This window comes from Bos javanicus, chromosome 1 (genome assembly GCF_032452875.1).
Source record: "Bos javanicus breed banteng chromosome 1, ARS-OSU_banteng_1.0, whole genome shotgun sequence".
Taxonomy (NCBI): Eukaryota; Metazoa; Chordata; class Mammalia; order Artiodactyla; family Bovidae; genus Bos; species Bos javanicus.
Window position 1 is genome coordinate 65,665,899 of NC_083868.1, and position 16,476 is coordinate 65,682,374.

Genomic DNA, 16,476 nt, shown 5'->3' on the forward strand with positions numbered 1-16,476 from the left:
CTTCACACGTTTTAAGCTTCTCTGATCTTCCCTACAAACCTGTAGGCTAGATAAAACAGGTATTATTTACCTTTAGTTTGGAAATAACACACAAGGCTCAGAGAAGTAAACTGATTAGTCTGTCTCTCTTTAAAAAGCAAAGGCAATATGGGGACTGACCAAGGAAGTGGGAGTTCAAATTTAAGTTTCTTTTCAGTACGTCATGCTTTCTCAAGGAAAAGGAGCTAGAAAAAGTCCAAAGGGAAATCATGCCCAGAACTTATTACTGGGTGTACCAAACTTAAAGTTGCCACTGAACTCATTATCTACAATTTCTTTTTCTTCCCATAGCTAAGAATCTGGGAACACAGTAGGCTGAAATGACACAGACAAGTTCCTTCTGACTCCAACTCATAGAAATGCCACACACAAAAAATATATTTTTAAAATAAAAAAGACAAGCTCAAGAGAGAAAGAGTGAGAGGGAGAGAGAGAGAGAAAAAAAAAGGAAATTTCCCAGATGCTAGAAATGAAGAAAAAAAGTTTAGAATGTAAAGTGGGAACTGACCCAGACTCAGATATAGTTTCAAGTGTTGGTCCCCAGAGTTACAGTGTCCAGACAAGAATAGGGATCCATTTTCCAGCTTTCAAAGCGAGAGTATATGTGGATGAGTGACAAAGAACAGATTCGCTTCTTGAAATGTGGACCCTTCATGAGCAGCCCAGTCAGTGAAAAAGAGTAGGAAAAACAGTTCACTGGATCAGGAAAGCAGGAAAAACTTTCTGTCAGGGATCTTGTAGAGAGCAGATGAAAGATCCACAAAACATAGACACCACAATTGGATACTGGGGGACTTTACATTATTAAGATGGCATGGACATTCCAACCCAAGAAATTACAGGGACCACTGAAATCTCTGGAGCTCTGCAGCAACAGGAACAAAAAGGCACTGTACTCTCAAAACATAAAATATAAGACTTCAAAAGGGAAGTGGGAAAAAAAATTCTGTTTGAAGATGTGGTCATCTTCAAAGAGTTACAAACCATACAGGAAGTACATTTCCATGAGGCTGAGTCAGCATATACAGCAAGTAGGAGATCTGCTATCCACCCAGAAAAAAGAATAGAATAATCCAAAGAAACCACGAAATATTATGTTGAAAATGATTAAAATAAAAAAAGATAATGAAAAATCAGAATATTTTGAAAAATTTTGACGTTTGAGAAAGAACCAAAGGAACAACTAGAAATTAAAAATTACAGTTACTGAAATTAAAAAACTGAGTGGATTTATTAAAAAATGGATTAGACACAGTTGAAGAGATTCTTAGTTAACCAGAAAGTGAATATGAGTACATTATCCAGAATGCACCACAGAGAAATAAACAATAGAAAACACGAGAAGATGGCGAAGGAGTAGGACGGGAAGAACACTTTCTCCCCCACAAATTCATCAAAAGAACATTTAAGCGCAGAGTAAATTCCACAGAACAACTTCTGAATGCTGGCAGAGGACATCAGGCACCCAGAAAAGCAACCCAAGTCTTCGAAAGGAGGTAGGAAAAAATATAAAAGACAAAAAAAGAGACAAAAGAGGGAGGGACGGAGTTCCGTCCCGGGAAGGGAGTCTTAAAAAGAGAGAAGTTTCCAAACACCAGGAAACCTTCTCACTGCCGAATCTGTGCGGAGCCTTGGAAGCACAGAGGGCAACATAACAGGGAGGAAAAATAAATAAACAGTTAAAACCCGCAGATTATGAACCCTACAGTAACTCCCCCAGCGGAGAAGCAGCGCAGCCTGCACACGCCATTAGCAAGCGGGGGCTGGGCAGGGAGGCTGCAGCGCGGACTGCATCGCTTAGAGTAAGGATCTGGCCTGAATACCCCGAGCGCTATCTGAGTGAAATAATTTGGGCTAGCAAACCGGACTGTGGGATATCTACCACGTGAAAAGCCAGCCCTAACCTAAGACACCGCCAGGCCCGAGCACGGAACAAAGGACTGAACAGAGATAGCCGGCTGCAGACCATCCCCCTCAGGTGACAGGCAGCCAGAGCCGGAAGGGGGCAATTGCAGCCCTAGAGAGACATTATCTATAAAACTATAACCAGGCTTCTTTGCTAACTAAGATTTCTTGGGGGTCTGGGCGGTCAACATCCGCCTGAGAAGGTGCGCCGGTTGTACACTTAGATAACTGAGCGGCGGGGAGGCGATAAGTCACAGCAATCGCGCTTGCCAAACACCTCATCAGCTGAGCTGCTCCGACCTGGGAAGGGCACAAAACGCAGGCCCAACTGAGTCTAGGCCTCTGGGGACTACCCGAGTGCCTGAACCTGAGCGGTTTGGACCTGAGAGGTGCAAGCAGCCCAGGGCCAGCCACAGATGGTTCCCGGGCCACAGAGGAGCAACCTAGAGCCTGAGCAGTGTGCGCCGTGAGTGGGGGCAGACCCAGTGTGGCTGAGGCACTGCAAGCACACGCCAGTGTTATTTGTTTGCAGCGTCCCTCCCTCCCCACAGCGTGACTGAACAAGTGAGTCTAAAAAAGAAAAAAAAAAAAAGTGTCCTCCACCGTCCCCTTTGTGTCAGGGTGGAAACCAGACACTGAAGAGACCAGCAAACAGAAGAAGCTATAACAGAGGGAACTGCCTTGGAAGCTACAAGCAATAGATTAAAACCCTGTGGTTAGTACCGTCTACATAGGAAGGGGCCTATAGATCTTGAGAAATATAAGTCAGACCAAGGAACTAGCCGAAAATGAACTGAACTCACAATACCGACAACAAAACCAGAGAAAGTCCTAGATATATTTTTACTATTTTTACGATCATTCTTTCTTTTTTTAAATTAAAAAAAAAAATTTAAGTCCTCTATTATTCCTTTAATTTTCACTTTTATAACCTACTATTACTTTGCAAACAAAAAAAAAGACCCTATTTTTTTAAAGCAAACTTCATATATATATTTTTTATAATTTTTTTGACCTTTTTTTTTTTCTTCTTTTCTTTAACATTGTATTTTTGAAATTCCAAACTCTACTCTAGATTTTTAATTTTAGCTTTTTGGTATTTGTTATCAATTTTGTACCTATATTTTTTTTCTTTTTATAATTTTTGTGACTTTTTTTTCTCTCTTTCTTTCTCTTCTTCTTTTATATAACATTGTATACCTGAAATTCCAAACTCAACTCTAGATTTTTAATTTATGCTTTTTGGTATTTGTTATCAATTTTGTACCTATATTTTCTTTATAATTTTTGCGACTTTGTTTTTCTTTGTTTTTTTTCTCTCTTTTTCTTTTAACACTGTATTTTTGAAATTCCAAACTCTACTCTAGATTTTTAACTTTTGCTTTCTGGTATTTGTTATCAATTTTATACCTATGTTTTCTTTATAATTTTTGCGACTTTTTGTTTTTTTGTTTTTTTTTCTCTTTCTTTTCCTTCTTCTTTTCTTTAACATTGTATTTTTGAAATTCCAAACTCTACTCTAGATTTTTAATTTTTGCGTTTATGTATTTGTTACCAATTTTGTACCTTTAAGAACCCAATCTTCAGTACCCATTTTTCACTAGGGAGAGAGATTACTGGCTTGACTGCTCTCTCTCCTTTTGGACTCTTCTTTTTCTCCACCAGGTCGCCTGTGTCTCCTCCCTAACCCCTCTCTACTCTACCCAACTCTGTGAATTTCTGTGTGTTCCAGACTGTGGAGAACACTTAGGGAACTGATTACTGGCTGGATCTGTCTCCCTCCTTTTCATTCCCCACTTTTATCCTCCTGGCCACCTCTGCCTCCTTCCTCCTTCTTCTCTTCTCTGTATAACTCCGTGAACATCTCTGAGCGGTCCAGTTGTGGAGTGCACATAAGGAAGTGATTACTAGCTAGCCCACTCTCTCCTCTATTGATTCCACCTCATCTCATCCGGGTCACCTCTAACTCCCTCCTCCCTCTTCTCTTCTCCATGTAATGCTGTGAACCTCTCTGGGTGACCCTCATGGCGGAGAAACTTTTCATCTTTAACGTAGATGTTTTATCAATGGTGCTGTATAGAAGGAGAAGTTTTGAAACTACTGTAAAAATAAGACCGATAACTGGAAGCAGGAGGCTTAAGTCCAAACCCTGACTCCAGGGAACTCCTGACTCCAGGGAACATTAATTGACAGGAGCTCATCAAACGCCTCCATACCTACACCGAAAGCAAGCACCACACAAGGGCCAACAAGTTCCAGGGCAAGACATACCAAACAAATTCTCCAGCAACAAAGGAACACAGCCCTGAGCTCCAAGATACAGGCTGCCCAAAGTCACCCCAAAACCATAGACATCTGATAACTCATTACTGGACACTTCACTGCACTCCAGAGAGAAGAAATACAGCTCCACCACCAGAATACTGACACAAGCTTCCCTAACCAAGAAACCTTGACAAGCCACCTGTACAAACCCACACACAGTGAGGAAACGCCACAATAAAGAGAACTCCACAAACTGCCAGAATACAGAAAGGACACCCCAAACTCAGCAATTTAAACAAGATGAAGAGACAGAGGAATACCCAGCAGATAAAGGAACAGGATAAATGCCCACCAAACCAAACAAAAGAGGAAGAGATAGGGAATCTACCTGATAAAGAATTCCGAATAATGATAGTGAAATTGATCCAAAATCTTGAAATCAAAATGGAATCACAGACAAATAGCCTGGAGACAAGGATTGAGAAGATGCAAGAAAGGTTTAACAAGGACCTAGAAGAAATAAAAAAGAGTCAATATATAATGAATAATGCAATAAATGAAATTAAAAACACTCTGGAGGCAACAAATAGTAGAATAACAGAGGCAGAAGATAGGATTAGTGAATTAGAAGATAGAATGGTCGAAATAAATGAATCAGAGAGGAAAAAAGAAAAACAAATTAAAAGAAATGAGGACAATCTCAGAGACCTCCAGGACAATATTAAACGCTACAACATTCGAATCATAGGGGTCCCAGAAGAAGAAGACAAAAAGAAAGACCATGAGAAAATACTTGAGGAGATAATAGTTGAAAACTTCTCTAAAATGGGGAAGGAAAGCAAAACATCCCAAGACATATATTAATCAAATTAACAAAGATCAAACACAAAGAACAAATATTAAAAGCAGCAAGGGAAAAACAACAAATAACACACAAGGGAATTCCCATAAGGATAACAGTTGATCTTTCAATAGAAACCCTTCAAGCCAGGAGGGAATGGCAAGACATACTTAAAGTGATGAAAGAAAATAACCTACAGCCCAGATTATTGTACCCAGCAAGGATCTCATTCAAATATGAAGGAGAAATCAAATGCTTTACAGACAAGCAAAAGCTGAGAGAATTCAGCACCACCAAACCAGCTCTCCAACAAATACTAAAGGATATTCTCTAGACAGGAAACACAAAAACGGTGTATAAATTCGAACCCAAAACAACAAAGTAAATGGCAACGGGATCATACTTATCAGTAATTACCTTAAATGTAAATGAGTTGAATGCCCCAACCAAAAGACAAAGACTGGCTGAATGGATACAAAAACAAGACCCCTACATATGTTGTCTACAAGAGACCCACCTAAAAACAGGGGACACATACAGACTGAAAGTGAAGGGCTGGAAGAAGATTTTCCATGCAAATAGGGACCAAAAGAAAGCAGGAGTAGCAATACTCATATCAGATAAAATAGACTTTAAAACAAAGGCTGTGAAAAGAGACAAAGAAGGTCACTACATAATGACAAAGGATCAATCCAAGAAGAAGATATAACAATTATAAATATATATGCACCCAACACGGGAGCACCACAATATGTAAGGCAAATGCTAACAAGTATGAAAAAAGAAATTAACAATAACACAATAATAGTGGGAGACTTTAATACCCCACTCACACCTATGGATAGATCAACTAAACAGAAAATTAACATGGAAACACAAACTTTAAACGATACAATAGACCAGTTAGACCTAATTGATATCTATAGGACATTTCATCCCAAAACAATGAATTTCACCTTTTTCTCAAGCGCACATGGAACCTTCTCCAGGATAGATCACATCCTGGGCCATAAATCTAGCCTTGGTAAATTCAAAAAAATAGAAATCATTCCAAGCATCTTTTCTGACCACAATGCAGTAAGATTAGATGTCAATTACAGAAAAAAAACTATTAAAAATTCCAACATATGGAGGCTGAACAACACGCTGCTGAATAATCAACAAATCACAGAAGAAATCAAAAAAGAAATCAAAATTTGCATAGAAACGAATGAAAATGAAAACACAACAACCCAAAACCTGTGGGACACTGTAAAAGCAGTCCTAAGGGGAAAGTTCATAGCAATACAGGCATACCTCAAGAAACAAGAAAAAAGTCAAATAAATAACCTAACTCTACACCTAAAGCAACTAGAAAAGGAAGAAATGAAGAACCCCAGGGTTAGTAGAAGGAAAGAGATCTTAAAAATTAGGGCAGAAATAAATGCAAAAGAAACAAAAGAGACCATAGCAAAAATCAACAAAGCCAAAAGCTGGTTCTTTGAAAGGATAAATAAAATTGACAAACCATTAGCCAGACTCATCAAGAAACAAAGGGAGAAAGATCAAATCAATAAAATTAGAAATGAAAATGCAGAGATCACAACAGACAACACAGAAATACAAAGGATCATAAGAGACTACTATTAACAATTATATGCCAATAAAATGGACAACGTGGAAGAAATGGACAAATTCTTAGAAAAGTACAACTTTCCAAAACTGGACCAGGAAGAAATACAAACTCTTAACAGACCCATCACAAGCATGGAAATTGAAACTGTAATCAAAAATCTTCCAGCAAACAAAAGCCCAGGTCCAGACGGCTTCACAGCTGAATTCTACCAAAAATTTAGAGAAGAGCTGACACCTATCCTACTCAAACTCTTCCAAAAAATTGCAGAGGAAGGTAAACTTCCAAACCCATTCTATGAGGCCACCATCACCCTAATACCAAAACTAGACAAAGATCCCACAAAAAAAGAAAACTACAGGCCAATATCACTGATGAACATAGATGCAAAAATCCTTAACAAAATTCTAGCAATCAGAACCCAACAACACATTAAAAAGATCATACACCATGACCAAGTGGACTTTATCCCAGGGATGCAAGGATTCTTCAATATCCGCAAATCAATCAATGTAATACACCACATTAACAAATTGAAAAATAAAAACCATATGATTATCTCAATAGATGCAGAGAAAGCCTTTGACAAAATTTGACATCCATTTATGATAAAAACTCTCCAGAAAGCAGGAATAGAAGGAACATACCTCAACATAATAAAAGCTATATATGACAAACCCACAGCAAACATTATCCTCAATGGTGAAAAATTGAAAGCATTTCCTCTAAAGTCAGGAACAAGACAAGGGTGCCCACTTTCACCATTACTATTCAAAATAGTTTTGGAAGTTTTGGCCACAGCAATCAGAGCAGAAAAAGAAATAAAAGAAATCCAAATTGGAAAAGAAGAAGTAAAACTCTCACTGTTTGCAGACGACATGATCCTCTACATAGAAAACCCTAAAGACTCCACCAGAAAATTACTAGAACTAATCAATGATTATAGTAAAGTTGCAGGATATAAAATCAACACACGGAAATCCCTTGCATTCCTATACACTAGTAATGAGAAAACAGAAAGAGAAATTAAGGAAACAATCCCATTCACCATTGCAACGGAAAGAATAAAATACTTAGGAATATATATACCTAAAGAAACTAAAGACCTATATATAGAAAACTATAAAACACTGGTGAAAGAAATCAAAGAGGACACTAATAGATGGAGAAATATACCATGTTCATGGATTGGAAGAATCAATATAGTGAAAATGAGTATACTACCCAAAGCAATCTATAGATTCAATGCAATCCCTATCAAGCTACCAACAGTATTCTTCACAGAGCTAGAACAAATAATTTCACAATTTGTATGGAAATACAAAAAACCTCGAATAGCCAAAGCAATCTTGAGAAAGAAGAATGGAACTGGAGGAATCAACCTGCCTGACTTCAGGCTCTACTACAAAGCCACAGTCATCAAGACAGTATGGTACTGGCACAAAGACAGAAATATAGATCAATGGAACAAAATAGAAAGCCCAGAGATAAATCCACGCACATATGGACACCTTATCTTTGACAAAGGAGGCAAGAATATACAATGGATTAAAGACAATCTCTTTAACAAGTGGTGCTGGGAAAATTGGTCAACCACTTGTAAAAGAATGAAACTAGAACACTTTCTAACACCATACACAAAAATAAACTCCAAATGGATTAAAGATCTAAACTTAAGACCAGAAACTATAAAACTCCTAGAGGAGAACATAGGCAAAACACTCTCTGACATACATCACAGCAGGATCCTCTATGACCCACCTCCCAGAATATTGGAAATAAAAGCAAAAATAAACAAATGGGACCTAATTAAACTTAAAAGCTTCTGCACAACAAAGGAAACTATAAGCAAGGTAAAAAGACAGCCTTCAGAATGGGAGAAAATAATAGCAAATGAAGCAACTGACAAACAATTAATCTCAAAAATATACAAGCAACTCCTACAGCTCAATTCCAGAAAAATAAGTGACCCAATCAAAAAATGGGCCAAAGAACTAAATAGACATTTCTCCAAAGAAGACATACAGATGGCTAACAAACACATGAAAAGATGCTCAACATCACTCATTATCAGAGAAATGCAAATCAAAACCACTATGAGGTACCATTTTCACGCCAGTCAGAATGGCTGCGATCCAAAAGTCTACAAGCAATAAATGCTGGAGAGGGTGTGGAGAAAAGGGAACCCTCTTACACTGTTGGTGGGAATGCAAACTAGTACAGCCACTATGGAGAACAGTGTGGAGATTCCTTAAAAAACTGGAAATAGAACTGCCTTATGATCCAGCAATCCCACTGCTGGGCATACACACTGAGGAAACCAGAAGGGAAAGAGACATGTGTACCCCAATGTTCATCGCAGCACTGTTTATAATAGCCAGGACATGGAAGCAACCTAGATGTCCATCAGCAGATGAATGGATAAGAAAGCTATGGTACATATACACAATGGAGTATTACTCAGCCATTAAAAAGAATTCATTTGAATCAGTTCTAATGAGATGGATGAAACTGGAGCCTATTATACAGAGTGAAGTAAGCCAGAAAGAAAAACACCAATACAGTACACTAATACATACATATGGAATTTAGAAAGATGGTAACAATAACCCTGTATACGAGACAGCAAAAGAGACATTGATGTATAGAACAGGCTTATGGACTCTGTGGGAGAGGGAGAGGGTGGGAAGATTTGGGAGAATGGCATTGAAACATGTATACTATCATGTATGAAATGAGTTGACAGTCCAGGTTTGATGCACGATACTGGATGCTTGGGGCTGGTGCACTGGGACGACCCAGAGGGATGGTATGGGGAGGGAGGAGGGAGGAGGGTTCAGGATGGGGAACACACGTATACCTGTGGCGGATTCATTTTGATATTTGGCAAAACTAATACAATTATGTAAAGTTTAAAAATAAAATAAAATTAAAAAAAAATAAAAAGCTAAAAAAAAAAATAAAATAAATAAGAATCCAAAAAAAAAAAAAAGAAAACATGAAAGTGCAATTAAAATATGTGAGGACGAACATCCAACGGAAGTTCTAAAGGAGAAGATAGAGGGAACAAGGCAAGGCAAACAGACAACAGCTAAAAATTTTGAAAAATGAAGACAGACATGAGGTGTACAACTTCTGATCAAGACGACTAAAAACTAACCTACCCCCAAATATAGGTCAGCAAAACTACAGAACATCAAAGATTAAAAAAAAATTTTTTTTCTAAAGAAACTAGAGAGAAGAAGTTATCTTTAAAAGGAATACTTAGGCTGAAAGATTTCTAATCTTCAGCAATATATATCACAGACTATGGAACAACAGGTGCAATGAACTGAAGGAAAATATAATAGCTGTCAATCGAGCTAATGATTATTTCTTAACTCAATGGAGAAAGGTATACCAGTATAATAGGGGCTTGGACAGGCCTAGCTGGAATTAGCAAGACCAAAATATCTGGAAGGCAGTTAATGCAGTGGAAACAGCACTTGTGTTTCCTAAATGTGAGGTGGAACAGATGACCTAGAAGATTTTGCCTTTACACTGTATTTCTAGCCAAAGTTGACTATCTTAGTGGTAAAGGCTTAAGCAGAATTATTTATGGAGCACATTAAGTGAACTCTAGATATATAGCACAGTAATTAAAAGTGAAGTCTCTGGAATCAGACTAATGAGAATCAAATCTTGACTCTGCTTCTTATGAACTGAATGAATTTGATCAAGTTACTTTACCTCTCTGTGCCTTGATTTTGGTAGCTATATCTCACAGTTTAAAAAAGACTAAATAAGCAAAGACATCTAAAACATTGGGCATAGTATCCAGCACACAGTAGGTATTTAATAAAGACTAGTTATTCTTATTATTTAGTCCTGACTACAGGGCCGTAATCTGACCACAAGTTTGAAGAGGTTATCTTTAATAAGACACTGAAAAACTAAAATATAAGAGACACATACTCTGACATCTACTGAGCAGCCCACAGTCCACGATGGATTTCCCAGCACTTGATTCTGGCACAGAAGATGAACTAAGGAAGATTTCCCAACACCTGTAAAAGATACAAGCACTCTAGTCATATAAAAGACATGCTGAAAAGACTAAGCAGGAATAATGTTATGCAAAGCATGGTTGTTTAAAGGGTGTTCATACCATATCGATGATTTAATAAGCTTCACTGATAGAGAAGATGGTTAACGACACTGGTTCTCTCAAATTTAGTATCAGAATCCTCTGAAGGAATTGCTAAACAACATAGAATTCTGGGTCCTGTCCCCAGAGCTTCCAATTCAGCAGGTGTGTCATGGAAGCCAAAGATTTGCACTTCTAACAAATTCCCAGGTAATGTTGATGCTACTGATCCAGGGAACTCACTTTGAGAACTATTCATCCAGGACAATTTCAAATTAACTAATCCTTTTCCTCTGGAATGATTTCATCTATTCAGCTTATTTTAGAATTGTAGACTCTTACACTTTAGAGGTAATCTCCTCTATACTGACCACCAATGCAGAGGTCCCTTTCACAGATCCTGTTAGTTGCTCTTCTGGATTGGGCTTGAATACTGTCAGTGACAGGGATTCACCATTTCACAAATTCATATTTAGATACTTCAGTTCTCCCATACGGTGATCATTGGAAAGCAGTCAATCACTTGGCCTAGACTTATCTTTTGGAAAAGGAGAACAACTTTTCTCCATCTACATGATGGCCCTTTTTCTTTACAGGCAGCAGTTTTCTTTTTATTGAAGTATAGTTGATGTACAATATTATGTTGGTTTCAGGTATACAACATTTAAATACATTATCAAATGATCACCACAGTAAGTCTGGTAATCATCTGTCCCTATACAAAGCTATTACCGTACCATTTGTGATATGCCCTATGCTATACATCCCTGTGACTTATTTATAACCAGAAGTTTGTAACTCAATTCCCTGTACCTATTTTACCCCTTTCCCCACAGCTCCTTTCTAGCAAACACCAGTTTGTTCTCAGTATTTGAGCCTGTTTTCATTTTGTTTTGTTTTTAGATTCTATTATACGTATAAATGAGATCATGCAGTTTGTCTTTCTCTGTTTGACTTATTTCACTGAGTATAAAACCTTCCAGATCCATTCATGTTGTCATAAACGGCAAGATCTTAGCTACTGTCATTAATGCTGCAATGAACATAGGGGTGGATACCTCTTTTCAAATTAGTGTTTTGTTTTCTTCAGGTAAATATCCAGAAGTAGTTGCTGGATCATATGGCAACTATTTTTAATTTCATGAGGAGCTTCCATAGTTTTCCTCTGTGGCTACACCAATTTACAATTACACCACGAGTACATGAGGTTCTCTTCTATCCACATCCTGGACAACACTGGTCATTTGTTGCCTTTTTGATGACAGTCATTCTGGCAGGTGTGATACAATATTTTGTGGTTTTGATTTGCATTTCCCTGATGATGAGAGACGCTGAGCATATTTTCATGTGTATGTTTTCTTTGGAAAAATGTGTTTTAAGATACTCTGCATATTTTTAAAAATTAGATTGTTTTTTGATATTGAGTTGTATAAGTTCTTTATATATTTTGGATATCCCCTATGGGATATGTCATTTGCAAATACCTTCTCCCATTCAAAGGACAGTATTTTCTTTTATTATAGATCTCCTGGGTTTAGGATAATATAGTTACTAATGTTAGGGCTAGTGTTTAGAGATCCGTAGGAAGAGGAAAGGAAATAAACTATCCCATGTACGTTTGTGTGCAGGGTTACTCATTCAATTAACACATTTCAGGATGCTATTATAACAAGCACATTTGGCGAGTCTTCGTGCATCACTAGTTGTTATAAAAGATAAAATACCTCTTTGTGTGCCTTATTGCGTATGGACCTATCACTTTTTATTATAAGTTTTATTTTCAGACTATGTAGAAAGTATAGAAAAAAGAAGAAAAAAATCACTTGAAGAGCACTACTGTCAGCATGCAGATTTAATATTATAAGCAGAGGTTTTCTATAAGCAGGTTGTTATTATGAACATATACATGTGCATGTGTGCTCAGTCCCTCAGTTATGTCCGACTCTTTATGACCCCATGGACTGTAGCCCGCCAGGCTTCTCTGTCCCTAGGATTTTTCAGGCAAGAATACTGGAGTGGGCTGCCATTCCCTTCTCCTGGTGATCTTCCCAACCCAGGAATGGAACCCAAGTCTATTGCATCTCCTGCACTGTCAGGCAGATTCTTTTACCACTAGCGCCACCTCGGAAGTGCCCTGGTAGCTCAGACAGTAAAGAATCTGCCCACAGTGCTGGAGACCCAGGACAGATCCCCTGGAGAAGGGAATGGCTACCTACTCCAGTATTCTTGCCTGGAGAATCCCATAGACAGAGGAGCCTGGCGGGCTACAGCCCATGGGCTTGCAAAGAGTCAGACTGAGTGATGCAATGCAGGTACTTAAAAAAAAAGAAACATAAGCCTTTGTTTACACAGCTGGTTTTGTCTGAAATATTCTACCCAACCTCTCCATTTCCCCTCTCCCATTGGCCTGATGAATTAATCTTTCAAGACTCAGCATCATTCTATATAAAAAGTCTTTTCATATTCTATATGGGCAGAACTAAGCACATCATTCATCATCCTCTGCAGCTCCACTGTTCACTCTCCCATAGAGCACTTAAAATACACTATGATATTTGCTTGTTTAGATTTTATTCTTGCTGCTTAATTTTAAGTTCTTTGAGGCCTGGGACTGGGTTTTACTTATTTTTTATTTCTAGTACAAAGAATAGGGTCTCAATTAGTACTTATTTATTGGCTAAAAATTTCCATGTTCTTACAGAATCTTCAGAAATATTTTTAATGTCTCCAAGTTCAGACAGTAGACATAATGATTTAAACATTTTCTCATTATTAGATATTAGGGTGCTTTGAACTTTTCACTATACTAAGAAAAGGTTTGTTTAAACTTTTGTTTAAAATTATTTTGTTAGTATACCTTCCAAGAAATGAAATTAATGTGTAAAAGGAAATGAACATTTAAAGTTCTTGATTTACACTGACGACTTGTGTCTCGTTACTCTGCCACCAGCCATATACACAAGACTGCAGGTCTTACTGCACCTCAACAGTGTGCGGTTGCTTTTTCATCTTTGTTAGTTTATAAGAGGAAAAAAAGTGACATTTTTGTTTTAGTCTCCATTTGCTTACCTTCTGGTAAAGATACACATGCTCATCCTTGCAAGCCAGTTGCTTTTCCTCTCTTATTAATTATCTATTGACACGCTCTACCCATTTATCTATTGGGTTTTAGTGACCTTTTCATATAATAGATGCTCATGTAATTGAACCAAACATATTCTCAGATTTCCCTTTCATTTATTACTTTTATATACAAGCAAGGAAGAATTTTGAATACTCAAACTGAGCTTTGTCTTTATTCATCGCATTGCATCTGCTATCTATACCTTTGATTTTTGTGTTTGCAAGTAGGCTTGTTTATGTTGGAGGCACATAGCTAGGCATTTAGTTATCAGCTTTATACAAGGCTTGAATTTCAAGTTAAATTTAACTCTGTCAAAGTAAAAATTTCTATGCAATAATATTTTATAGCTCTCCATGAATTACCTTTTGGGTGTTTTGGGTGACAAGAGTTAGCTAACACGGGATGAACTTTACACAGTAAGAACAACTTAAGTGCTAAGAATAGTGGCTAACTTTAAGAATTTAAGGAGGTTCTAATTCTATGTTTTCATCAATAGAACTAACTTAGATCAAAAGAAAGCACTTGACTTGCTGGGTAAAAAAGTTCAAAATAATCAAATAAATGCCAGGGCCAAACAGAGTTGGTAATGTGTTAAGATCATTTCTTATACCAAAGGAACAAAGAGAAAAGAGTATGCGCGTGTTAGATTTTCAGGATTCCTTACTCAATTATCAAGTAACTCTATGGCATACAAACAGATTTCTAAATCCAAAGTCATTCCTTTATATATTTGTGAAACCCTCAAAATTTCACAGGGAAAAATAAGCCTTTATTCAAAAGTAAACTTTGAAGTTTAAATACAAAGGCAGATGAAGTGTAAAAAGTCTATTCTAATCTGTCAGATAGCAAATCACTGTTAAAAGGGAATTATAAAAAGACAAGAACTGACTGCAAATAAAGCCTAACTTCAGTGAATGTGTGACAGGATCAAACACTTTCCTGGTGGGTATGGCTATGTCTTCTGTTTTACAACTAAACTATAAGAATAATTTTAAAAAGTTTTCTATTGATAATTGATGGATCACTTTTCCACATTTAATAGAGCAGCCAATTCAACCCTGTTGCATAATGCCTTGATTCCACAGATATATCCCTACCACTTAACTCAGTGTTATGTGTAATAGGTATTTAAAAATTGGGGTGGGGGAATGGACAGTTTCCACAAGATGTCAACATGAAGGGGTTGCTACATGAAGTAGAAAGGGAATTAAAAAATGACAGAGAGCACCCACTTTTACGTGTCATGAAAAACTGTGTTAGCTCTGTGCTGTGCTGTGCTAAGTTGCTTCAGTCCTGTCTGACTCTTTGAGATCCCACTGACTGTGGCCCACCAGGCTCCTCTGTCTTGGGAACTCTCCAGGTAAGAATACTGGAGTGGGTTGCCATTTCCTCCTCCAGGGGATCTTCCTGACCCAGGGATGGAAGCCAGGTCTCTTATGTCTCCTGGATTGGCATGTGTGTTCTTCATCACAAGCGCCAACTGGGAAGTGTTAACTCTGGATTCTTCTAAAACCTACTTGGTGATACTCTTGTGAGGTCCATTTAGACCACCACTGCTTTCTTTATCTGTGAAACTGAATGCTTTTATTAAATTAACTTCAGTATCACTTAAAGCTAAAAAACTAAAGTTGACATAAACTGGATTATGTTCACAGGGTTTCATTATGCAACTTTCTGAAGGGAATATTAAATAATGCTCTCTGTAAAATATTTTGTAATGCAAAATAATCTTCAGGTAATCTGAAAAGGTACTCAAACTCCTCCCCACAGCAATTTTACTCCATTTGGTAAGGCTAATTTTCAAGCTCTTTGGAGTACGTCCTCTCCACCTCCAAGCATCTGACACAATGTTTTTGCTCGTAGCAAATATCCAAAGGTCAATTTAGAAAAGTACATCTATGAAATGCACCAGGCTGCCCTGGTGGCTCAGAGGTAAAGAATCTGTCTGCAATGCAGGAGATGCAAGAGACGCGGGTTTGATCCCTGGGTCGGGAAGATGCCCTGGGGTAGGGAATGGCAACCCACTCCAGTATGCTTGCCTGGGAAATCCCACGGACAGAGGAGCCTGGCGGGCCACATACAGTCCACGGGGGTAGTAAGGGTCGGACACAACTTATCGACTAAACCACCACCACCACCACCACACGAAAAGCAAGGTTGTCATCTATTCCAGGTTCTTACGAAGATTAGGAATGGAGGCTAGGAGAAACAGAAAGATAGTGAAGGGGATAGAGAAACACAGATTTCAACTCCAGTTCTCAAGTGTCCAAGGTAAGAATTTTAACACTAGGATTAAGCTGGGCTCAGCATGGTTCCAGCTGTTTCACAATATGGCCTCTATCTTAAAATTTCTATTTCTTACAGCCTAGCACATAATAGGTTTTCAATTAAGATTAAAGAGAACAAAGAAAAGAGAAATGCAGCTGAAAGTAAAACAGGACTACCACCTGTTATTTCATGAAATAGTATGGGTTGGTGTTTTGGATACGTGGACTTGCAGCTCAAACCAGTTCCGTCATTTACAATGTAAATATCATAAGCCATACATCTCTCCGCCTCACTTT

At 37.9% G+C, this 16,476-nt stretch overlaps 1 protein-coding gene across 1 annotated transcript in view; it reads right to left on the reverse strand.

Moving 5' to 3' along the window:
- Nucleotides 1-16,476, reverse strand: part of RABL3 (RAB, member of RAS oncogene family like 3) — a 46,328-nt gene that overhangs the window by 29,251 nt on the left and 601 nt on the right. Inside the window, exon 2 of the mRNA XM_061400999.1 lies at nucleotides 10,617-10,708. Within this exon, the coding sequence (XP_061256983.1) occupies nucleotides 10,617-10,708 (92 nt within the window). The remainder of the gene's footprint in view (nucleotides 1-10,616; nucleotides 10,709-16,476) is intronic.